The following is a 26,132-nucleotide window of genomic DNA, read 5'->3' on the forward strand; positions in this document are numbered from 1 at the left end:
CACGCGCCGTGCAAGTCACGCGTGCTGTGCGCAGTTCGCGCAGACGCGCGTCAGAACGGCTAGACTGGTGCCCAAGTGGGTCACCAACTTCGTAAGTTTGTTGGCTGGGTGTTTTCCTATTTGTCACGAGGTGCTACATGTCACAATGCCAAATCTGCCCTCATCACCAACGATCGTATTATTGTTACTCGCAAGTCGCAATAGAGGAGGAGTTTCATGGTTTCGTCATTAGAAGGGATCAAATAATTGATCATCTCAATTCTCAAATCTCAACTCAAAGGTAAAGCCCGGGATCCGGGGTATAACCTTGACATTTTAAAAATATGTTAGGTGGAATCCTCGAGTCCAGATAGTCAATCGTTCTGCATGTGCGCCACACTGACACGAGGGCCACAGCTAAGTTGCTAACCCTTTGTCACCCCTCACTAACCATTTATTCCCCATTTTGTCCTTCTAGCCCCAGCCCACCAGGAGAGACAGGACCATATTGGCGTAAGGATGGCATGTACAATCAAGCTTCTATTAAAAATGGTGTTGGTGGTCACTGGTGAGTGGTGAGTGGTGGACTAGTGAGGTCAATCTCCTCATTCGTTCGTCCAATTGAGAGAAATTTGGCACATCTCTCTTCTTATTCTTCACTACTCTTTTCCGATACGGACAAGACTTCAATTATTCATGTATCATGTTAGAGCCAAAGCTCAACGATGGGCATGCTGCATTTCCCTGTCTGCAGTTTTAACATCAATTTCTTTGTTTAAATAGCTCCCATCATGCTTGCTTTGCTTAGTTAAAACACTTCTATCCCCCACAAAGTAATGGGACCCACTGTATATCTATCTTAAGTCTTAGGTTAAAATACAAAAGCATCTTTATCACAATAATTAAAATCTCTCTTTTTGTTTCATTTTAACAAATACCTCCCCTTAATTTTTAAAAAATTCAACAAAATCCTCCCTTCCCTCACTAACTCAGACCGAAAACGTTAAAGCTGATGTATCGAATTTTCCAAATACCCATTATGCCCTTGTGTAAATTATTTTACATACAATTTTACTGTGACATCTATCTTCCATTCCTAAACCCCATCGACTCAGCTTAAATGTTATGCTCTGGCTGTTTCAGCTTGCTAAGAGAATATCCAGGGTTGGAGAAGGAAGGAAAAAGCAATGGCTGATCCCGAATTGTAAGTTAAGAGACGAAGAAGAATGTAGTAGTTAATGGCACAACATGGCATTGAAAATTAGGAGAACTCGAAGCAGTTGAGAAGAAGCCAAAAGAGAAGCAGATGAAAGGAGACCAAAGGTTGCATAATCCTACATCTGATTGTCTGTTTCTGTTCCCCACCTTTTTCTTCGTTCGATAGACGCATTCCAAGCCCTATAAAGGTTGCATAATCCTGCATAGAATATTAGAATCTATTCGCTCTATCAACTGCTTTGAGACGTCGCTGCAGTTGGAAGACGGCACTCTCAGTTCTCTCTCACTTTGGTCTTCTTTCTCTATTATCGTCGTTATTTTAATTTCAGTCATTGAAATCAATCGTTTTTTCTCCACAACACTCCATGGTATACTGAGTAAAGAAAATTTCAGTCACTTTGGACGTCGCTGCAGCTGGAAGACGGCACTCCAGCCGACTACCCTCACTGCAGCTACAGTGCTGACTTGTAGCTCCCCAAATATGTTAGAAACACTCCTTTAGTAGTCTCTGTGCCTGTTACGCCGGCCACCTGAAAATAGGCTTCAACGGCCGAAACCCAATGCCTTCCGGGATCCCCTTAGTTACTGCCAAGCTGCTCAGTTCCTTTTTGACTTCTTTGCATTTCCCCAATTACAGCCTTACATTATTTTCTTTTGATTTGAAAACGAATGTAAAATATGGTGAATGCGTTGTTGCTCGAACGAGGATAATTTTGATTTTTAAAAATATTTTAAATGATAATTGTCAGGGATAATTTTGTAACTTTGTATATTTTCTGAGGTATTTATTAAAATGAAACCAAAGGAGAGGTGTTTCTTCTTGTCAGAAACTGTCTTAACTCACTCTAACCTTCTCTCTAATTTTTTTGAATGAGCCTAAAGGTAGTAATGGGACCCACTTTATATCCATCTTAAGTCTTAACTCACTCCAACCTTCTCTCTAATTTTTTGAATGAGCCTAAAGGCCAACCTTCTCTCTCTAATTGAGGTAGTCTATCTCGTATCACGTACAACTCCCAATATCATGTCCACAATAACTCTCTTCATGTCTATCCACAATATATTATTCTTGTGTATTAGAAACATCTCTCCGAGATGTTCTCCATATGTGATTGTGACGAGATATGGGTAAAATTACTATGGGCAGAATTGTGTATGATACAAGTCGTTGATTTTACATCTTTCACAAATATCGTTCTCATGTTCTTGTCAAGTCAACCAGCTTGTGCAGGCCCTGAATTTATTGGCATATAGGATGCCACAAAATTTGGCTGTTGGGGCCCAACAGCTATTGAGTACATTCTTTGGACTTGAGAGGGGTAAAATAACAATTGCATCTTTTTGACCAAAAAGATGGACATGTGCATCAATGGTGTTTCGAAGCATAGGCATTTATTGAGATTGATTTTCAAGAAAAAATGCCCATGCTTCCAAGACCCTTTTTTTATAAAAGAAAAAAAAATGCTTTAATTTTGTTTGAGAGTGTTTCTGTCACGTAGGCAGTGAACAACACTATGCTGTTTGGTAAGGTGATTTTTATTACTATTTTTCATGTATGTGCTGACAAGTAAACACCACATAGGATATACATAATCGTCAATTAGTCAATTGTTGGGGGAAACAGTTCACCAATGCATGAAATGCCAAATTTGACCTTTTATGCATTGATGGGGCCCGATTTACGAGACATGCCTAATTTTTCAATAAACGCCTAAATCAAACAATGAAATATATGGACATTTGTTGAAAATGCCTGTGGATCCAACATGACACCGTTTTTTTTTTTGAAAAACGGCCACGGTTCCAAACATCCCCCAAGTTATCCATATAAGATGATTTTCATTTCTTAGGTGTTTGGCACTAGAGTGTTTTATAATACTCTGTTTTTGGCTTATGTATCATTAATGCCACATCAACAATTAAATGAAATTGACAAGAAAATCATATTTGTTAATTATGCTTTTTTAAAAAAATGCTTTTGCAATGATTAGTTATGGGCATAGTTTTCAAGGCGCCAAGGCGAGACCATGGAGCGCCCAAGCGCCTAGGTGATGGAATTTAAAACTAATGTTGCAGATAGATTTCTACCCTTTTGAACAAGTTTTTTTTGGATTTATGTATTTTGCACTTACTTTTGTGCTTGGAACTTGAAAGAACTGAAGATTTTAGATCAACAATACATAGGGAACAAATACTAAAATAAAAGAAGAAAATGAAAAAGAAAAGAAGGGATAGAGCCCCTGTTTCAGATACCAATAATGAGAACAAACAAAAGCTGAAAAAAATAGAAGAGATTAAGAACAACAGAAGGGGGCGGAGACCCTGTTCTAGAACCAGAAAAGCTGGTGAAAAAATATTAAAATAAAAGAAGAGTATGAAGAATAAAAGAAGGGGTGGAGCCCCTGCCCCTGTTTCAAACACCAACAATGAAAAAAAAAACTGAAAACATGCAAGAAATTTAAAAACAAAAGAAGGGGGCGGAGTCCCTGTTTTAGCACAATAAAATGATTCAAAAAACTTGGAGAAAAGATACAAAAAGGAAAAAGGAGAAAATGGGGCATAACCACTGTTTTAAACCAGGAAATAGAGAACAAAACTAAAAAGAAGAAGAAGAAGGAGGAGGAGAAGGGTTAACTCACCTTGACTTTAGAGGACTGTGTGGGAATGATGGACACTGTTGTTCTCTCATCTTCCTTACGTTGGTACTTCGATTCTATTGTCAATGTGAAACCACAAAGATTAACCTTGTTATCACTTTCCTCAATACAAAAGCATGATAACATGCAATAGGTTCTATTATAATAACTAAATCAACCAATAAAATATTATATATTTTTTAATTTTTATTTAATAAATACTTCTATGAGCATGCCCCTAACATAGTTGGCGTTTGGGGCGAGGCGTTCTTTGAAATGCGCCTAGTGGCCTAGGCGAGGCCTTGACAGGGTTAAGGAGAGTTTTCTGGAATTGCCTTCATGATCCTAAATCACCTTGCATGCATGGCACTTTGAAATTTAAAAAAAACAATGATTTCTTTTTGTGAGATGTCATTAAGTTTTCATTATGAATATATTATAATATTAAGCCAAATTACTTTAAATTCCCTTCATCTTACTTTTTTTTTATATTACTAAAAAACACATATGAAATGAAACACTTGTGAATCGGGGCCCATTTGTGAAATGAATCGCTTGTAAATAGTGTCAAACATTACATGTATTTTTCCTAAGACTATAGGTTGTGTGTATGGATCTGGGATCCTAGTGCACACTATAATGTAATAAGATAAGATGGGTAGTAGGTCATTAGGATCAGGGGGCTTATTGATAGGGGTGTCAACATTATTTGAAAATCTGATTTGGAATTTGAGATTCAACATAACTGAATCGAATTCAGATAATTTTAATATCTCATCTATTGAATTTGGATATCTTATTCATGTTAATTAGTTAATCGAATTCAAATTTGGATATAATCTGATTCAATTCAACAAATATCCGAATTCAACTAATTATTTATTATATATATATAATATAAATATTTAAATGTTTTATATAATTTTTATATAGTAAGTTATATAAATAATTTATATACTTTATATAAATAAAATATTTATTTTATATATTTATTAATTGATTGATCGAATTTGAATCAAATCAAATATTCAAATAGTTAATTGAATTTGAATTCAAATATTAATTTTGAATATGCATCGAATATTGAATTGAGTTTGGATATCAAATAGTGTAATCCATAATGCCTAATTGGATTCGAATTACATCTGTTTACACCCCCTACTCACCGCTCAAATCAAAAGTAAAATACAATTACATCTTGTAAATTTTGTATGTTTCCTGACTGTCGTCCGTCGTCAATGCATCCGTCCCGACTCCTGGAGTGTTGAAAGCGATACAAGTTGAAAGGACCCAACGCAACCCAACCCATCACATGGCCAAAATATCTCTGTCCACACTCCCCCACTCCCCCCGGCCCTGTATATCATCAATCAATTCTGAAAAATGCTTTTTAACTTCGCTGATAATATGTGCCCGCTAATTTATGGTCGTTGATCACTATGAACAAAATATCCATATCCGGTGGTTCTTGTCGCCCGTCAGTTTGCATTGCGCTATTCCTTATCGGAAAAGTTAAGTACTGTGGCAGTGACACCGGCTGGCAGTAGTATGACTATGACATGATTTCATGGATCTGGTCATATATTACGCGAGCACAACTTCTAATCTATCCTACCATTTACTAGATGCCATTAGACTGGAATATCATTTCACGGTTTGACCGGTGACTTATTCCAATCTAACGGTGAATGGGAGTCTGGGACCAGCTACGCATGAGGTCCTTTTTTGATAATGACGGCATCAAAATGTCCTGTTATGATCAATATCACTTGTGGCCAAAAAGGAAAAACGAGCGGCCTATAACGCTCAAGTGCGGGTCCCTCATCACAGCAAAATCTTATGATTGAGTGATCTATGACATGGCTGTGTTTCGTGGAGTCAAGACAACTCCACTTTTCTGTCTCTCCAGCCTCCTCGCTTCATAATCATAATCATACATATTTTTTCCCTCTTTCTGGATGTTGTTTTATTTAATTTTTCCCCAACCAACCCTCTCTCTCTCTCTCTCTCTCTCCCCTCTCGTTGCATTAATTTGTGTACAGCGGAGGCCGACGGGCGCAGTTATTCCCTCCCGCTCGTTTGGGTTTGTTTTAAAAGGCTTGTCTTAAAGCGCGGGGAATTCCACCCAGTTTAAACTCGAACTACCCACTCTCCACGTCATCGAGACCGCCAAGTCAGCATCTACCATCGTGGACTTCTCCTCGGTTGAATCTGAACGATTCTTTCTTTGTAATTCAAAGTTTCAAACTCCTCCAACAAGGCACAAGTGTTAAAACTTTGAAAAGAAATAAAAAAAAAAGAAAAAATTACTCAAGAGAGAGAGTCTCTCCTCTCCCACCCTCACCTAAGTCACCTTCTTCCTTCTCACCATTTTTAATCGATTTCCGGTTCTCCCTTCTGCAACTCTATTTGCCTTAGAAGAGCAGTCTATAATCAAGTTGGTGTTTTCTTGCTCAGCTTCTATCCTACCAAACATTAAAAAAGAGAACTACCTGTTTGTTCTTTGCTTTTGTCTTTCGGAGCATGTGAGGACTGACAGATTCTCCGGCTTCCTCTTCTTCTATTTCTGTTTCATTTCACTACTCTTCCGAGAGAAGAGTCTCTATCGATCGCTGTTGATCGAACAATGGCGGCCTATTCGTCGAGGGGACGGAGCAGCTCTCCGTTCGGTTACCGGAAACCATCCAGCTCTTACTCTTCCTCCTCTTCGTCGTCGTCGTTCATGAATGGTAGATTCATCCCTCGCTCGTGCTCATCTTCGGCTTCATCATTCTATGCTTCTGGCAATGGATACACAACCAGATCCTTGACGCCCAGTCGAAGCCGCAGTGATTCAATGTACCATGGGTCCAGAAGCTATGAAAACCGTACTCCCGTCAGTTATGCCCCGGCGGAGGAGCCCATTGGAGAGACGGTCGATACGTCGAGATCGAGGGACAGTATTTCTGTTACTGTTCGCTTTAGGCCGTTGAGGTATGCCATAGATCTGGGTGGATTGTGGTAGATCCGTGATTTGCTTATTTCGGAGGGATCGGAATTTGAGGATTTAGGGTTGCATTGCGTGTTCATGCAGCTGAAAAGTTCGTTTTGGAATTTCTGGTTGTAGTGAGCGGGAATTTCAGCGCGGAGATGAGATCGCGTGGTATGCCGACGGGGATAAAATTGTACGAAGCGAGTATAATCCAGCTACCGCATATGCGTTTGGTATTATTTCATAACCTGAAATTTCAAAATTGAGTTATTTCCATAGGCATCATTAGTCCCCAAGCTGACCTTCGAGGCATGAATTTTATTTTATTTTTCTAATTTTCCGTTGCTTTTCCCTGAAATTAATTATACTGTTCTTGATTTAACACAGTACTAATGGCACAAACTGTCTTTTCTTTTCCAATTCAAGCATTAATCATTGCCGTATCCTGACATGGATGCTAATAGTAATATGGGAACAATAATTTCAACATTCGTTTCTTTTTCGTGCGCTTAATTGTTTAATTAAAGTGACTTTCTGGTTGCTGCATATGGAATTGGGAATGTTACCATCAATGGTTGGTCGCAATAATCTCATATGCTTTCTTCCCTATTTTCTTGTCTTACAAGTGATATTGATAAAAACAATATTTAAAGTGCCATGGAGCCATGGATAATATAAATCTTTTTTTTTTTTTTTTGTTTTTTCCATTCTGGTTACTTATACACCTTTTCTTTTAATGTTTTCTGTGCTATATGTTATTTTGGTATTGCAGATAGGGTTTTTGGACCTTCAGCAAATTCTCAGGAGGTTTATGATGTAGCTGCACGACCAGTAGTTAAGGCTGCAATGGAAGGCATCAATGGTATTGTCCCTTATTCTCATGATATGCATGCCGCACCTCAGCTTAGGCATCCAGAAAAAGTGAACTTCATGTTAATTGGGAGATTTCCTAATTGAATTGTATTACCAATTAAGTGAATCTGGTGGTATTGAGAAGCTTCTTAAATAAACCATTTAAATTGAATTTCAGGGACAGTTTTTGCTTATGGGGTTACAAGTAGTGGGAAGACACACACTATGCATGTGAGTCCCAATTTCTCCTAGATGATATATTTCTATTCTTTTTCTTTGTAGTTCTACTCTTTAAAAATGGTGATTCCAGATCATGAAATCCATTTTGTGATGGATTCTAACTGTAAAGCAGATTGTTATCACATCTTAGTTTATTGGTTATGTTTTTCCAGTGGCTGACTCATGAGTAACTGTAACTTGATCTCTATTTGCCGTCCAGATTGTCATTGAAACCATCCTATTCTCATTGGAAAATGTGGAAATGCCATTTTGTAAAAGACTTTAAAGAAAAAATATAACTTTAATGAATATGAAGTCTCTATAAGTATAACAGCAATAATTATCAACTCAAAGTCTGGCATAACCCAAAGTCTTTATAACATAGTTATTAAATATTATCATGCACCAAATTTACTTTTAGTTTTTTTGGAGGTGTTCCAGGGAATCATGTTCCATTCTTTTTTTTTTTTTCTCAAATAAGGGATTTGATGAATAATTTTCTGTCTCTAAAGAGTTGGAGGGGCTGGTCCCTCCATATCATCATAACACAAGATCCCCTACCCACTTTCAGGCTTCAGTTCCAATTCAAAAATTTTGTTCATTAATGTGATCGAAGCACAACTAAAACCAGGGAGAACATATTACCTTATCCCTGAGCCAGAACAAACAAGGCCAACCTAAATCGAACAGGCTCTACATGACAGGATCAAGTCTGAAAAAGCCTAAACAAAACCATTATACTCTCATGTAAGGAATGCCTAATTTGTTGCAGATGATGCATGCCTTTGACATTCATTGGCAAGGCCGTAAGAGTCTGGAAGATGGATATGGTGTTCATAACGTAGTTACAAAAACTTCATTATTTTTATTCCTTTTCCTTTCCATCCTCACCAAAATTCCATCATATTGAACTAAGATGCAAGATTAGTGAGCTCATGGAGACTTTTCTTTACCCTCTTTGCATGAATTGGCTGCACTTTCAGTTTGCTTTTCTAGAATTACAATCTGAATGTGGTAGTCTGTTAAATTTGTAGTTTTATCTTTTCTTCATTTCTCCTGTTTCCATTCCCTAAGTGAAGGATTTAGGTTTTTAATTCTTCCAGGTATAGAGTGGGAAATATTTGTTTTTAAGTTTCTTAAATATTCTTACATCTTTTATTCCCTTATTCTCTTCATCCTTAGTAAGCTTGTTTGTTATCAATCAAGAGAAGAAAAATTTGTTATTCCATCTTTAATCCTGACCATTTTGTTAATATTAATTTTGACAGGGAGATCAAAACTCTCCAGGTATTATACCATTGGCCATCAAGGATGTTTTCAGCATAATCCAAGATGTAAGTGCATCCATAAATATTGTAGCATTGATATGTCCTCCACGATTTAGTATAAAGCAAGCAGTTGTAAACTGCTTCTCTTTTGTCAATTTACCTTGTTGGCTTAGGTCCAGAGACTTGATTTTCTTTTATGTATATTATAAGCTTAATTGTTTGGATCACTGGTCTGGGCTCATAATGCTTTCTATTTTTTGTTATTTATTTTCTGTGAATAATTTCTTTCAATTTCTGGCTATTTTACATAAAATAAAAATTTTCACCACTTCATGCTTCTATGAAGATCAAAAAGTATTGATTTAAGAGATGAAAGTATGAAACTGCAGAAAATTTGGCATCCTGGGAATATCTATTCAACTCTGTTTACCTACTTGGACTTTTCTTTCTTTCTTTTTTGTTTTTCTGTTCGAAATGTCTCTTTTAAGGATGCTGTAATTATGCCAATCGCCTTGCAGACTCCAGGAAGAGAGTTCTTACTCCGTGTCTCTTATCTTGAAATCTACAATGAGGTCAGTTGCCATTCATGGTGTACTTGGTATACATTTTGGATAAGGTCTTTGGAATGCTGTTGATTCCTTCTCATTCTCAAAGTTTCTGTTGTGCATAATCTGCCATTTTGAGAGCCATGTATGGTTTACATTTGGAGTTGTGTTTCTGATCTTCTATATTTTTGTGATTTGGACTGCATAGTTCATTTCAGCCTTTTTGTTTTTTTGATACATAAGGTAAGTCTTTTTAATGTCAAAAAAATTATCAAGGGGCAACTTCCCTTGTACATCTAAATACAAGTACAGACTTTCCATCTCGCATACATGATACACATTACTAGCACACGAAATTATGTTTTTCAGTCATTTCAAAAATTGCACAAGTTCAGGCACTTGTAAGTTGCCACTCGGGAGCTCATTATTGTGCATTCCATCCTTCCAATTATTGAATTCACTATGCAACTCTTTCCTTAAAATATTCTTTTATTTCTCTCCCTCCAAATGCTCCCATGAAGGGCTAAATGGTTATATTCCATGTTCTCTTTTACTGAATTCCTTCACTGGGTTAGACTAATCTTTTAAAAGGCGGTTGAGGTGAGGTGGAACCAAATCACTTTGCATTGGCTTTAACCTATACCTCACCATCTCACACCTTGAATTGATGAGGTGTGCACCTCATTTTATGTAACATTCAATTTGAAAAAAGAAAGCAATACAATATATTAATTTATAATATTTGGCATAATTTGAGGAGATTTGATTAAACTCAATAAAATAGTGCACCATATATGATGAAAAATCTTAATTAGAACAAATAAAAGAATCTATAGAACACAATTGATAAAAAATATTAATTTAGAAAATTGTAAATTAGTTTTTATTGAAAAATGTACTAGAATAAATGCAAGCTAAGTAAAATTTTATTTTGTTTAAATAAAAATGTTATAAATGTAAAATATAATACAAAATAAAATTTAAAAATGCCATAAAAAGTAAATATTATAAGTTTGCTATAAAGAAATAAAATTTATCCAAAGATGTATAAAGAAATAAATAGGAAACATGTAAATTGATTCAATGAATTTTTTGAAGTTACGAGCATGAATGAAATAAAAATATATTTTATTTTCAGAAAAATTTTTAAAGCATAGTGTTCGTATTAAAAACTAAAATATTCTAAAGCATATTATGCATAGACAATGGGTCAGTCTTGACAATTTATTATGCACAATAACAATATATACTATATTTATTATGTTGCTAGTACAATTTATTTCTTTTTTAGCCAATTTACATATTTTCTTTTAGTGCATATAAATATGTAAATTGGCTAAAAAAAGAAATAAATTGTACTAGCATACATAATGAATCTAGTATATATTGTTATTGTGCATAAAAATTGTCAAGACTGACCGTTGTCTACCAAGCAGCTTAATGAAATGGTTCCAAGTCTTGTCTGAGAGCTTGTAATGGAATGGGATTGCTTCCAGAAGATTGTTACAAGGCACATGTACACTCTTAGATGTCAACCTCTTGCGATATGATGGTCAATGGTTAGAATTTTGTTGTGGCAAATAGTCCAAATGAAGAAATACACTTTGTTTGGTACAGGGGAAACAAAATCCATTGCCATAAAAGGAATCATTCTCCCCCTCCATGCAAGAAAGGAAGACAAGGAAAGGAGGGAATCGGTTACACACACACACAGACACCACACAGAGATGCATTACAAATTTTAACTGAGAATATCCATTTCCTCTCTCTCGACTGTGAATTTTGCAGATTACATAAGACCAAGAGATTACTTTGTTGAGGTTTCAGCTAAACTAAATTCATCCAACTTAAAAATTTTAAACTGTTATTTCTGTTGATGTTTTCAGGTGATAAATGACTTGCTAGATCCAACAGGACAAAATTTGCGTGTTAGAGAAGATGCACAGGTTTGATAATTTCTCATCTTATGGCTTGGTATCTTTACTTTTTTCCACTGTAAAACTTCTTATTCTTGAGGCCTTGTTATTCACTAGGAAATTTAGACCTTGGTTTGTTTTCCTAGTAAATAACATTAAACTGAAAAAACCTTTTCCTTTTCTCTGTATGGCTTCTTATGCTATGGCATTATTTAGGTTGTTAATTTCACCGTGACTACACTACTAATTCTGTGATACAAAAGTTTTGCAGGGTACCTATGTTGAAGGTATCAAGGAGGAAGTTGTTTTATCTCCTGGACATGCACTTTCTTTTATTGCTGCTGGAGAAGGTGTGGTTTGGGATTACTTCTGCTATTGTCTACCATACCAAAATTTATTTTTGATTTGGTGTTTTCTCATGATATGTTAAATTGTGTATTGTTATTCTGCCTTACTAATGATGTGTATATGTAAAACAACAGAGCATCGCCATGTTGGTTCAAATAATTTCAACCTACTGAGTAGCAGAAGTCACACCATATTTAGCTTGGTATGCAGTTTTCCATTGCAGAAGCATTAACTATCATGCTATATAAGTATTACATAGGGTTGTGATCAAATTAGTGATTCTATGTGTTTATGTTAACTTGAGTGTAATCTAAAGTTATTTGCCATAAAAGAGAAAAGGAAAAACCAGTAGAGAAGAGAGAAACTTTCAAAAGGGGTGGCAGCATGAAATGTTCTGTCCTGCCTCACAAGTATTATTTATATTAAAACCCAATGAGAAGAGAAGAAAAAACTGCCCCCATAGGCACCGGCATGATATTTTGTACATTTATATAAATGTAGCACGCCTATTCAGAGTTTTCTGGATATTTTGTACATGGACTCGCAAACAGAAATATATATTTATATATATATATATATATATTTGAAAAAAGATGGTAACTTTCTTCAAAAGGCTGGAGGTACATGAAATTACAACTAAAAGGTTAAACAGGAAGAAAGCTATCGCTAAACATGAAATCCCTGTGAGTGCCAGCCTTTGCAAGATCATCAGCACCAGAGTTTAACTCCCTAGGGATCCAACCCAACTGTGCATTCAAGTTAGAAAGGATATCTCTAGCTTCAGATAAAAAATGAGCTAAAGCCCAGGGACCACTGCCAGGATCAGCTAACCACTTGATAGTATTTGCAGAATCTCCTTTTATGAGTATATTCAGGTAGCCCAGATCTCTTGCAATCCTGATTCCAGTTAAGTCTGCCATGACTTCAGCCTTAGTTGAAGAGGCTATCCCAATTGGTCCACTGAAAGCCCAACTAATTATACCATCTCTTCTTCTAAATAGACAGCTCAAGTAGTTGTTATTTGTAATTTTATTCTTTTACATTTTTTGTACCTTATTTGTAGTCATTTGACATCAACTTTTACATGCATTTATATTATAAATGTGCAAGAATTACATATTATGAATATGCAAGCATCAACAGTCGGGTTGCTCCATTGCGACCTGGGTGACCAGGTTGACCAGGTTGACCAGGGTGACCAGGGTGACCAGGGTTCAAATCTTGGAAACAGCCTCTCTGTATGTGCAGGGGTAAGGCTGCATACATCTGCCCCTCCCCAGACCCCGCATTGGTGGGAGCCTCGTGCATTGGGCTGCCTTTTTTTTGTGCAAGAATTATATGATTTATAATAGTGTCCTTTTATTCCATTTGGATAGTTATATGTATCCTTTTGTCTATAATCTTCTTATTTATTATTTATTTCTTGCAGATGATTGAGAGTAGTGCACATGGTGATGAATATGATGGAGTGATATTTTCTCAACTTGTATGCTGAAAATGATTTAATTTAGAGTCATTCTTTTCACTTTATGATTGTTCATCTTACTTTGTTTTATTTATTTATCTGTCTTTTGCAGAATTTGATTGATCTAGCAGGGTCTGAGAGTTCAAAGACTGAAACAACTGGACTGAGGAGAAAAGAAGGATCTTACATAAACAAAAGTCTTCTAACCCTTGGAACTGTAGGTTCTAGCATCTATTTGCATTCTTTAGTTGGTTTTCTTTTGTGGTGATGGTGCAGTTTGGCAGGTTGACTATGGTAATGGATTTTGAGTGAAGAGTTTTTATTATATTTATTTATTGCTGGGTTTTTTTTTGTACTTCATTTTTATTTTTCTTTTTCATTGTCATGAGACAGGGGCACTTTGTTATTTTAATATTTACATGTAATGGTTTCCACCTTTCTGCTTTAACTTAAAGAAGCTACTTGGATGTGAACACCTTTTCAAATGTCATTTAAGGAGCATACACTAACTGTAAAGCTGAAATGTGAAGGTAATTGGAAAACTAAGTGAGGGGAAAGCTTCTCATGTTCCATATCGTGACTCTAAACTTACTCGCCTTCTACAATCCTCGCTGAGTGGCCATGGACATGTCTCGGTGAGTTTGGTGGAGCAACTTTGTTCTGCTTTTAGTGAGTATTGGTGTTATTTTTGTATCTAATTGACTTAAATACAATCATGAGACTTTTCCATGCTTTACATAATATACCTTTTTCACTAAAATCATGTGCTTGTCTGCTTGTTTTTTTTTTTTTTTCACTTTATTTTCTTTCCATGGGTCAACCTTAAAGTTGCAGCTCGATTACATCCTAAAGTAACTAACTAGTTGTCTACATCTTTTAACTACTATGCATAATGCTATCTAATTGGTCTTCTACAGTTAATATGCACAGTTACTCCTGCATCTAGTAGCATGGAGGAGACTCACAATACAGTGAAGTTTGCAAGTAGGGCAAAGCGGGTGGAGATTTTTGCTTCACGAAATAGGGTACATGTCAAATTCTGGCATGCCATCAATTTATGATACTGTTTTGAGCAGGACTTAACAATCTGTCAATGATGATTTGCATTTACATTGTGTTGTCGGAATGTTTGACATTTCAGATTATTGATGAAAAGTCATTGATTAAGAAGTACCAAAGAGAAATTTCGAGCCTCAAACAAGAACTCGACCAACTGAAGAAGGGGATGCTTGCTGGTGTTAATCATGAGGAGATTCTGAGCTTGAGGCAGCAGGTTTTCCTCATCTCATGATTATATGCACAATGTTGTCTCAAAGTGGCATCAACTCAATTTCAAAATTTTCTTTTGCTTTTGGTCCTGAGTGGTATCTTGTGTTGTACTTCGAACAGTTGGAGGAGGGCCAAGTGAAAATGCAGTCAAGGCTAGAGGAAGAAGAAGAGGCAAAGGCAGCTCTTATGAGTAGAATCCAAAGGCTGACCAAATTAATACTTGTTTCAACTAAGAATACAATTCCAGGATGCTTGAGTGATGTACCAAGTCATCACCGACGCCTTTCTGTCAGTGAAGATGATGTAAGTTTATATTCCTCTATGGTTCTGGAAAATTGAAGAGCATGATATGTGCTCTTTTATATTGTTTTCATTTAAGATTTTTAACTGGACTTAGTTTGAGCATTTGTATGTTAACAATTAATTACATCTGAAAAAACCATAAGCAATTGTGGTAGCAATCAAAATAAAAATCTGTTTGGTCTACATGGACATGGATGTCAAAACATATTCATGCAGCTAGCTGGATAAGTCAGCATCCTCGGTTAATCCATCACATTGATGATTCAACATTTTGATTGTTGACTCTTATGATATCAGCATGAATTCATCAATTAAATAAGAGCAAATGCCTTGAAATGATAAGTAGTGGAATTATGAAAAGTTGAGTTAAAGCCTTATCCATCTTCTTGTTGAATCATTGTCTTTCCTGTTCAACTGCTTTTCTCTCTAGTTGTTTGAAACCACTATAACAATTTCACCCCTTCTTCCTCCAAAGAAATGAAAGAAAGAAAATAAAGATATATCATTGGTCAATGAGCATCAAATCCAAATGAAAGGTTTTTAGATATTCTTTTTGATGTCTATTGTTTTCTCTTTCCTTTCCCCATGCAGAGTTATGGGCTTGCTGTTACCACTTTGTGTAGATGTCATGCTCAATATGGATGGCATTGAGTTTTATGCTGATCTTTGATTCCTTTTATGTCAGAAATTGGATATTTTGCGTGAGGGTTCTCCATTGCTTGTAGAAGGTGAGAACCAAAACTCACCATCTTCTGCTCTGTCAGTGCCATCTATCCCCTCTTATGATGCTAAACATAGAAGATCTTCAAGCGAAGAACTTTCATCAATCAGCAGTTCAGTTACAGAATCAACTCAAGCGGGTGAACTTATCATTGGGACTGCTGGCAGTTCAAGACTGCAAACAGTATGTTTAACTTGCTCACTTTCGTTAATTATATCCTACACATACTGAGGGTAATGAAGTTCTTTGTTGTTTTTACATACCTATACTAAGATAAAATTTTACTATTGCCACCTTCATGTTTCAAAATATGCAAGCTTCTTACAGGTGATATTACTTATTATACTTCCATTATTTGAAATGTTTCCAGTTTGCTTCTGAGCTCTTAAGCTCAGTAGCTTTTCTGAGTTTATCCATGTAGGTTTTCTTATTGTATTTCTGGAGAGCTTGTTTATGACTGTTAACTTAAACTCAGTTTCTCATATTGTCTTTTCATCTAAAATTCAGGGTGGGATGACATCGGATGAGATGGACCTACTTGTTGAACAAGTTAAGATGCTAGCTGGAGAGATAGCATTCAGCACCAGTACTCTTAAGCGCTTGGTAGAGCAGTCTGTAAATGACCCTGAGGCCTCAAAAACCCAAGTATAAATTTCTTCCTCTCCATCTAAATATTGTTTACTCCTATTAAAATACTTGAATCCCAAAAGTATGGAGGCTGGTTTTTCAAAGTGATAATGTATGGCCATAAATTGCATGTGACCCATAAATTAAAACATTTTAGGTTATAAAATCTTTGCACTGTTTACTTTTTCTTGGGCATTGCTGGCAAACCATGCAACCTTTTCATTTCTTCCATATCAGTTCTGTGAATAATTGCCTTCTCCCACTTTATCTCATCAATGGATCTCTTGTTATTTGTTTTAATTCTTAATTTCTTGAGTTCAAGTTGTTAGGTGTCTTCTTGTATTTGACTATAATTCATATAGCTACTGTTATCAGTGCAGTGATGGAAGAGAAAAGAAGAGGAGAGAGAGAAGAGAGGAGAAAAGGTTGAGAGCCAAAAAGCTTGCTGGCGGCGCCAGCTCTTTGTTATATATACTAGGGCGATAGCAACTAAAATAATAAAAGGGTAAAAGTACAATAGTACCCCTGCGGTACTATACTTAGGAAAATAAAAGCTTTCAACACTCCCCCTCAAGTTAGGACATAGATGTCAATCATGCCCAACTTGTCACATAAATCATGATGCCGTGAGTGGTGTAGCCCTTTTGTAAAGATGTCTGCAAGTTGATCCTCAGAGCTGACATAAGGAGTGCACACTTTCCTTGTGACAACTTTCTCTCTAATAAAGTGTTTGTCGACTTCGTTGTGTTTAGTTCTATCATGCAGCACTGGATTAGCATCAATGTTTATGGCTGCTTTGTTATCACAGAATAGTGTCATAGGTCTGTTCACTGGAAAACCCAACTCACTCAACAGGTTCTTTAGCCACATCATTTCATCCACTCCATGAGCCATTGCCTGATATTCATCTTCAGCATTGGATCTAGCTACCACATTCTACTTTTTGTTTCTCCAAGTAACTAGATTTCCTTCTATGAAGGTATAATAGCCAGTAGTTGACTTTCTGTCATTTAGGGATCCTACCCAATTTGCATCAATGTACACTTCAACTTTCAAATGTCCGTGCTTTTGAAACAACAAACCAGCACTTGGGAACTTCTTAAGATATATGAGAACCCTTTCCGCTGCTTCAAGGTGAGTGGTCTTGGGAGCATGCATGAACTGGCTAAGAACACCAACTGCATAAGCAATGTTGGGGCGGGTCATAGAAAGATATAACAATCTTCCTATAAGTCTCTGAAACTGTTTCACATCCTTGATAGGTTCACCTTGGTAGTCACCTAATTTGTGGTTAGGATTAATAGGGGAATCAACTGGCTTCACTCCCAATTTTCCTGTATTCTGGAGCAGATCTAGGATATACTTCCTTTGGGAAATGAAGATACCCTTTTGTGAGCGAGCAACTTAAATTCCAAGGAAGTATCTTAGAGGACCTAGATCATTTACTTCAAATTGTGTAGCAAGAAAAATCTTCAACTTTTGGATTTCATCCTTCCAATCGTCAGTGATAATTATATCATCAACATATACTACCAAAGCAACAATTTTTCCTTCCCCTCTTTTCACAAACAATGTGTGATCAGATTGACATTGCTTGTATGCTTTATGCTAAGCCGTTGCATGGAACCTATTGAACCAGGCTCGCGGTGATTGTTTCAGCCCGTATAATGACTTCTTCAACTTGCACACTTTCTGTTCATTGCCTTGAGCTCGAAAACCAGGGGATTGTACCATGTAAACTTCCTCTTCAAGGTCACCATTCAGGAATACATTTTTGATATCAAGTTGATGTAGATCCTAGTCAAGATTAGAAGCAAGGGAGAACATGACTCTAATGGAGTTCATCTTGGCAACGGGTGCAAAAGTCTCTACATAATCAACTCCATACACTTGTATAAACCCCTTTGCCACTAAATGAGTTTTATACCCCATTTTGGCTTCCCATGGAGATCCCAACATGTATCTCGGGTGTGTTGGGGTTTCTGGCAATGAGTACACCACAGTTTGTCTTTGTCATCCGCCTTTTTTGGGAGTCCCCTCTTAAAGGTGTTTCCACCACTTGTAACCACACTTCCTTTTGTTGCCAACCCAATTGCATCTCCTCTAAAACTGTTCATCAAATTGCTTCTACTTTCTTCTGATTGTACAAGACCATAAACTTCTTGGATGGAGGGAAGATCCTTGCTACCTAGGATCTAAACTTTGATGGATTCATATTCCGGATTCAAGCCATGTAGAAAAGCAAACACTCTCTGCTGAGATGCAAGTTTCTTGTATAATTTTGCATCTTCATCACACTTACAGTCCACACTCTGAAAATGATCTAACTCCTTCCAAACAGAGGTCAAGCCTGAGTAGTACACAGAAAAACACTACTTTCCTTGTTTACAAGTGGATGATTCTGCCTGTAACTGATAAATGTTTGCATAGTGATGTAGCTCAGAATAGGTTGATTTTGCCTGCTCCCAGATTTCATTTGCTGTTTCAGCCCACATAAAATTCCTTCTTATTTGGGGTTGCATAGACACTAAAAGTTGGGACATAACCATGTTGTTCTCCTGGTTCCATCTGTCATATTCAACACTACAGAATTGGTTTCTTTGATTCTCCCATTTATATAACCTATTTTTCCCCTTGCAGTAATGTACAACTTGATCCCTCTTGATCATTCCAAATAATTTAAACCGTCGAGAGGAATAACAGCCATGGGAAAGGATAGGTCCGCACCCCCACTCATTCCATTCGGCATTGAGGAAACATTGGATGTAGTAGAATCTTCACCACTCATGATTTCAGATTCAATAAAACACTCTTAAAGGGGGTACACAGCCTTAAAAAAAATCCTAACACTGAGAGAAAGGAGAACCTCTTTTTTCTTCAGAAACACCTCTTTTCTGTAAAACGCAGGTGTTGTTATAGCACTAACAGGTCATCCTTTGACCTACAGAATTAACACAAGTGTTGCCACAGTGCATACATGCCATCTCTTGACCTACGCATCAACAGGAAGGCTGTTACAGCAAGTACAGGTCACTTTCTGACCTTCAGTTCACCATTGAAGCTGCTGTTGCAGCACACAAAGTCTGTTACAGCAAGTACAGGTCACTTTCTGACCTCCAGTTCACCATAAAAGCTGCTGTTGCAACACACAAAAGGTCCTCACGACCTACAGTTTTACAGGGATCAGCCGATCCCACAAAAAAGGAAAGAAAGAGGTGCAGATCACCTCACATCCAATCAGCAGACCTAGTACAGGTTCTGCCCTGGCACACGACCAGAAAAAGGGAGAGAGAGAAAAGTTACTTCAGTGCGTGAGATCTTCAATCTGCCAAACAATAGATGAGGGCGGCAGATCTGGAAATCTGGTGCGAATAAAACTATTCACTCGACTTCTCCTTTCAGATCTGATAGTCGTGCTCTGATACCATGTTATCAGTGTAGTGATGGAAGAGAAAAAAAGAGGAGAGAAGAGAAGAGAGAGAGAGAGAGAGCAGAAGAGAGGAGAAAAGATTGGGAGTCAAAAAGCTTGCTGCGGTGCCAGCTCTCTGTTATATATACTAGGGTGACAGCAACTAAAATAATAAAAGGGTAAAAGTACAATAGTACCCCTGCGGTACTATACTTAAGAATAAAGAATTTCATAATATCTTTTTCTTCCTCGTCATGCTTTAATATTGTCTCATCTGGCTGTTGTTCCCTATAATTTTGATGGAATTCTTTATTCTTTTGTATGTCTTTTTGAAAGAATTACCTTTCATGTAATTTCCACATATTCCTGTCAATTAGATCTAAGTACCACTACCATCCAAGTGTGTATTTGGTGATAGCACTGAACAATGATCCATGTAATAACGTGCTTTGATATGATCCCCCTTTCTCAAGCTCTAAGTTCCTATTGCCATGTATTTTTTGAAACTCAGATTCAGAACTTGGAATGTGAAATACAAGAGAAAAGGAGACAGATGAGGGTCTTAGAGCAGCGTATTATTGAGAGTGGTGAAGCATCAATTTCTAATGCATCATTAGTTGATATGCAACAGGTATTGCTTTCTTCTTTTCTTCCTAATATTATAGTATTTGAACATCTTACTATTCACTTCTTTTTAATTGATAAAAAATTGAATCATACTATTCACTTTCTTGCAATTGAATTTCTTCTGTTGTCCTTTTGCCAAACAGACAGTTATGAGATTAATGACTCAATGCAATGAGAAGGGTTTTGAGCTGGAGGTGTGTACCTGATATTCATTTTATACTCAATGTTTTGAAAATTGTAATCGTATTGTAAATCGTAGAGAAAGTTGAGTCGAATCGAATCGTGAATCGTATCATAAATCATAAGATTATTTCTATTTTTTACAAACTTGTCAAGAAATTAAATATAGATATATTAAATGGATATTTAAAACAATAGAATTTACCACTTAAGTTTGACTGAAAAATCAAACAAATCTACATACAATGGCTCTTTAACCTACATACGATGGAAAATAAACTCAATTTCTAGTCTTAAATATTGTACATAAAGCACTTAGTTAGGGATTTAGAAAAAATATCCCTTGGCAAAACTAAATATATACAGAAAAATAACAAAGTAAAGAACTAATTCTTAATTGAATTTATTTGAATCGTGATGAATTGTAGATATATGCTAATGGTAGCACACTGTTTTTTTGCAAGTATAATGATTCAGATATCTCATTTGGTTAATGTGAGCTTCAATTTTTGCAGCTAAAATCAGCAGACAATCGTATCCTCCAGGAACAGCTACAGAATAAGGTTATCATTTGCAACATCTTATTCTACTTGATTATTTTTAGTATATTGTATGGAAATATTTTCATATTTGTTAGGAAATGTTATCTGTTCTTTTACATGTTACAGTTGCTGCATCTTTATTTCTATTGGTAGGGATACTTTACTGAACATTATCATCAAAATTTTTGCTTCACTTATTTAATATTTTCTTTCAAGGATTTAACAATGTTTATCTTTTTTGTTACCTAACAGTGTTCAGAGAACAAGGAACTGCAAGAGAAAGTAGAGCTACTGCAGCAGCAGCTGGCTTTGGCTTTGAGTGAAAAATCAACTTATGAGAAGCGCTTCTCTGAAGAATACGTTGATGAGTTGAAAAAGAAAATTCAGTCTCAGGTGATTGCTAGGATCTGCTAAAACTTTCTTGGATATGCTTTGTTTTTACACTTCAGTCTGTTGGTTATCAGTGACTTTTGTGGCTCACATTGATGGAGTTGCTTTTTCTGCAATATGTTACATCCTCTTTCATAATTTCTATTTTCTATGCTCCAGTGTGATTTTGTCCTGAAAACTATTAAGTATTGAACTATTGATCAACACCTTAATCACCGTCTACTTTTACAATGTGGAAGTAAATGATACCTATGCTACATCTGTTATAAAGGAGGATGCCCTGAAATTTCCTCTCATTCCCAGATAAAATAACTATGGACTTAAGTTATTGATTCAACACTCTTTGAATGAGAGGAAATTTCAGGGTATTGATTCAACACTCTTTGAATGTTTCCAATCGGATATGATGACACAGCCACCCAGTTGGGTGATTGGTAAAATACTATTCCACTATTGTGATTTATATGTTTTGGTCAAAACTGCTGATCCAGTACAGTGCTTACAAAAAGCTCATGACTTCAATACTATCTGTAGCATGCTTACCTCCTTTCCTGTTATGGGTGTTATGGGACTGTTTCAAAAACTGACTTGGAGGCTGAACTGTTTTTTCCTCTGGGTCACAGGTCAGCAGTTGAACTGTCTGGGTTGGATGGGTCAGACCATGACACATCATCCTGTGTATGTGTATGGCTGTATGCATATATGCATATACATGTGTGTATAAATACATATTATATACAATAAACAATATATAATTACATTCTACGTGCAATGTATGCATATATGTTTTATTTCAGGTCTACTTTGTAATTTTATTTCAGTTTTAATTTTTTTATAAGTAAAAAAAAGCTAAAAGTGGGGATTTGAGGCCAAAAAAGTTTATTTTTTTGGGCAAGGTGCCTTAGAACATATAGATCTCAAATGGTTACCCAAAATAGAGAAAAGATTACCCCAATTGGACAACTGAATGCAATGTTATGTCCTCCGGAAGTTTTTGATATACATGTAGTGTGTAACCTGTGACTCGGTGACCGAGTTGAATGGGTCAAAGGTTTAACCACCTTGGTCGGATGGGTTTTGACCAATTCAATGGTTTTTGGTCAATTTTTGGGTTTTATAAAAACCAGATCCAGAAAAGGGGCCAGTGGTGGTTTGAATGGTTTGACTGCCCGGGTCAATGGTGGGTTGAAATGGGGAAGACATACAAACTTGAGCTTGATGGTGTGTGCTTTGTTCTTCCAAGTTCCAATTAATCTCCTAGTTGTTTCTATCTAGGTCCTGTAATCCTACTACTGCAGCAGAGCCTTGTCCTCCTATTATTACAGCTACAACTCAGCTCATCTCAGCATTAATCCCAACTTTTTTGGGGCTGGCTGCATGGATCCTTTCCTGCCATTGTGCTCTATCTAAAATGACATTTTCTTTTCTACTCGTTTTGCTCTTTCAGAGCCGCCTTCTACTTTCACCAATTCACTTGTTATGTTTTATTATAGCTGAGCTTGTAAAATTCTTGAAAACCTGCACATCTGTCAATAATGGCTTTTTTTTTTCCACCTCTACCTATGAGCTTTGACACCTCTAAGTAAGAGGGTCTAAATATTGCATGACCCCGTGTCTAACTTCTTGTTAAGAACAACCTAAAATTGTCTCATAATTTCTCTTTTTCGCTGAGGCAGGATTACATTTATTCATTGTTCTTGGCCACCTGGGTTGTTTTTCTCCCAATTGATTGAGTTGTTTTTCTTGTTCTTAATAGGAGATTGAAAATGAAAAGCTAAAGCTGGAACATGTTCAACTTATGGAAGAGAACAGTGGATTGCATGTACAGAATCAAAAGTTGGCAGAAGAAGCTTCATATGCAAAGGAATTGGCATCTGCTGCTGCTGTTGAATTGAAAAATTTGGCAGGTGAAGTTACTAAGCTTTCATTACAGAATGCAAGACAAGCAAAAGAACTTTTGTCTGCTCAAGATATGGCATATTCTAGAGGTGCTGTCATGCAAACCAGTAATGGTATTCGCAGATATGCTGATAGCAAGATCGATGGCATTAAATCTGGCAGAAAAGGCCGGCTTTCTGGCAGGAGCAATGAAATGCTTGGGACAGTCTATGATGATGTTGAATATTGGAATCTCGATCCTGAAGATATAAAGATGGAACTACAGGCAAGAAAACAAAGAGAGGCTGCTCTTGAGGCTGCCTTAGCTGAAAAGGAACTTGCAGAAGAGGAATATAGAAGAAAGGTTGATGAGGCAAAGAAAAAAGAGGCAGCTCTGGAAAATGATTTAACAAACATGTGGGTGCTTGTTGCAAAGTTAAAGAAAGAAGGTGGAGCTATTACGGAGTTGAATGTTGATGAGAGGTCCACCAATGGGTCAGACCATGGGAATGATCTAAAAACACATGGCAGTGAGAACAAAGATATCATCCTTAAAGAGCGACAGGTTTCTGATGGCACAAAAATGGTTCAGGGTGGTGCTGAACTAGAACCTCTGGTTGTTCGGCTGAAGGTAAAGGTGTTCATATGAATCTCATTTGCATTCTTTGATTTCTTTCCCAACTTCACTCCGTAGACTTCATTCATAGATTTATTTTTTCCCAAATTCCACATTTGATTTGTTGCTTAGGTTCCAAAACACGAAAGATATTTCCTTGTGGAATTATTTTTTATTGCCTACCTGAAAACCCAGATTTATGGAATATAATTGAAAGTTTCTATTATTTTCCAAGTTTCCATCTTATTTACCAGTATATATGTAATTTGTAATCTTTATGCTTCAAATGCTTCACATGGACTTGTAGGATGCATGAGAGTGGGTACACAATTAATGAAATGTTTCAAGCATTCATGTTATACACTGCAATTGGTATATGTCACATATATAAACTAACATAGAAATAAGTGGCATCACTATCTATAATTGTTTGATCTACAAGTTTATGCTTCATATATTATTTCAATAATGCATATTCTTTATCCTAGGGGGTGGAATTTCTGATTTATGTTTTTTCTTTTTTCTTGATGATTCATGTAGTCTGGGTTTTTTGGGGATTTTTATTTCATCTTGTTTGCACTGTTAGGCAATATGTTGCATCCTAATAGTGGGGTTATTTAAGAAAAGCATAATTCATTTTACTTTTTTTGTTCATTTTAGTTGCAACCAAATTATATCTATCCCAGATTCCATTGTAGAGGATGCTTTTTGTAAAAATTTCCACTATGACCTTCACATTTGGAATGCATCATATTGTTGTTAAAACTTCACATTTAGAATGCATCGTATTTTTCATGCACATATTCTGCAATTTGGTAACTGGGAAGAAACCTATTTATTTTTCTCCTTTTCTTTTGCATGATTTCAGGCCCGCATGCAAGAGATGAAGGAGAAAGAGATGGAATCCTTGGGGAATGGGGATGCAAATTCTCATATTTGCAAAGTATGCTTTGAGGCACCAACTGCAGCAATACTTCTCCCTTGCCGGCATTTTTGCTGTAAGTGATCTTAATGTGTCTTGTCATTTTTTATCAATATATCCTGTCTAATTTTCCCCATTCAATATCAACAATCATCATTGATCTACCATGTGCAGTGTGCAAACCTTGCTCACTTGCTTGTTCTGAGTGTCCTATTTGTCGCACAAAGATTGCAGACAGGATCATTGCTTTCACTTCATGACAACTGAATGAAGGTGATAGAAATTAGTCTTTATTATTTTTTTTCCTTTTTCTTTTTCTCCTTGTTAAATTGTTTTCATGTCCATCGATAGTGTAAGGTCATCTTTTATTTTGACTGACGGATCTGCATTTAAGTTTCTGATCCCTCCATCCTGGATCTTCTGTCAGGAATTTATTTCTCCATTCAGCCGTTTGTCATTTTTCCATGTTGGCTTGTACGTAGCTGCATGAAAGGTATTCTGTAATTTCTCTTCATCTTCTCGCTGAAGGCCTGTAATATATGCTAAGAGAGGAAAAAGGAAAGAAAAACAAAATGGATGGGCGATAATTTTTAAAGTTCCTACTCCAGATTTGTGATCTGTTTTCTGTTACGCCATCTTGATTCATGTATCTGTTCCCTGAATTGTCATCATGTACAGAAGTACAACCAAAGCTTCTATAAAGAAGAAGCGTTTTTTTCCTCTTTTTCGCCCAATTTTTTATGGGTACAAGAAATATTTATCGAGCCTATTTTTGCTCCTTTGCTATTCTTTATTTGTTTCATATTTAATCATTAGCCACAATTAATTATTCCATTATGCGGTTACTGAGATTGCTTGGAGCTCTGGATCAGAAAACAGGAAAAAAATAGGAAGTTATTGATTGACTGTTGGTCAATATAGATTTCAGGTGAAATTGAGCTTCTCATGGACACCTGCCCTGTGACATTACTTTTTTCTGTAGAATTTTCCTTGGTAGATTAAACACCTGTCCTGATTTACAGTGTTTTACATGCTGGGTTCACCGGCAAAACCAGGACCTGTGGAGCATTCCGGTATTTAGTCCGGTTCGAGTCTTACGGTTCAAAACATTGACACGTCCGATACTCCGGTAGAGGCGTATCGGGCGATAGTATTTTTAACCTTTTTATTTTTTATTTTTTTTCAAAACTGGTTCAGGGAATCGGTTTAAGACTTCTCCACCCCCTGAATG

At 36.5% G+C, this 26,132-nt stretch overlaps 1 protein-coding gene across 2 annotated transcripts; it reads left to right on the plus strand.

Moving 5' to 3' along the window:
• The first annotated feature begins 5,795 nt into the window (after positions 1-5,795).
• On the plus strand, positions 5,796-25,687 carry LOC148851235 (kinesin-like protein KIN-7D, mitochondrial). 2 transcript variants are annotated; one of them, XM_088946342.1, is made up of 25 exons: positions 5,796-6,806; positions 6,940-7,037; positions 7,577-7,666; positions 7,835-7,887; positions 9,144-9,209; positions 9,662-9,715; positions 11,575-11,634; positions 11,876-11,954; positions 12,087-12,154; positions 13,382-13,438; positions 13,530-13,634; positions 13,948-14,052; positions 14,335-14,442; positions 14,559-14,690; positions 14,807-14,989; positions 15,675-15,893; positions 16,218-16,355; positions 20,258-20,377; positions 20,517-20,567; positions 21,069-21,116; positions 21,348-21,488; positions 23,242-23,994; positions 24,848-24,977; positions 25,076-25,174; positions 25,329-25,687. In XM_088946342.1, the coding sequence occupies exons 1-24, from the start codon at positions 6,460-6,462 to the stop codon at positions 25,159-25,161; spliced, it is 3,291 nt and encodes a 1,096-aa protein (XP_088802468.1). In that variant the 5' UTR covers positions 5,796-6,459; the 3' UTR covers positions 25,162-25,174; positions 25,329-25,687. The 2 variants fall into 2 exon arrangements, with proteins under 2 accessions (XP_088802468.1, XP_088802469.1); XM_088946343.1 differs by having other exon boundaries at positions 6,146-6,806; positions 6,907-7,037.
• Positions 25,688-26,132: the final 445 nt, after the last annotated feature.

Source organism: Nelumbo lutea, chromosome 5 (assembly GCF_056320005.1).
Source record: "Nelumbo lutea isolate HS-2025 chromosome 5, American lotus-T2T, whole genome shotgun sequence".
In the NCBI taxonomy this organism is placed as follows: domain Eukaryota; kingdom Viridiplantae; phylum Streptophyta; class Magnoliopsida; order Proteales; family Nelumbonaceae; genus Nelumbo; species Nelumbo lutea.

Excerpts from the sequence above, each read along its gene's own strand:
- LOC148851235 (XM_088946342.1), top strand. The coding sequence starts at position 6,460 with ATGGCGGCCTATTCGTCGAGGGGACGGAGCAGCTCTCCGTTCGGTTAC. Across the intron at positions 7,667-7,834 it reads TGCAATGGAAGGCATCAATG|GGACAGTTTTTGCTTATGGG; the intron begins GTATTGTCCCTT and ends ATTGAATTTCAG. Across the intron at positions 20,378-20,516 it reads CATTAGTTGATATGCAACAG|ACAGTTATGAGATTAATGAC; the intron begins GTATTGCTTTCT and ends TTTGCCAAACAG.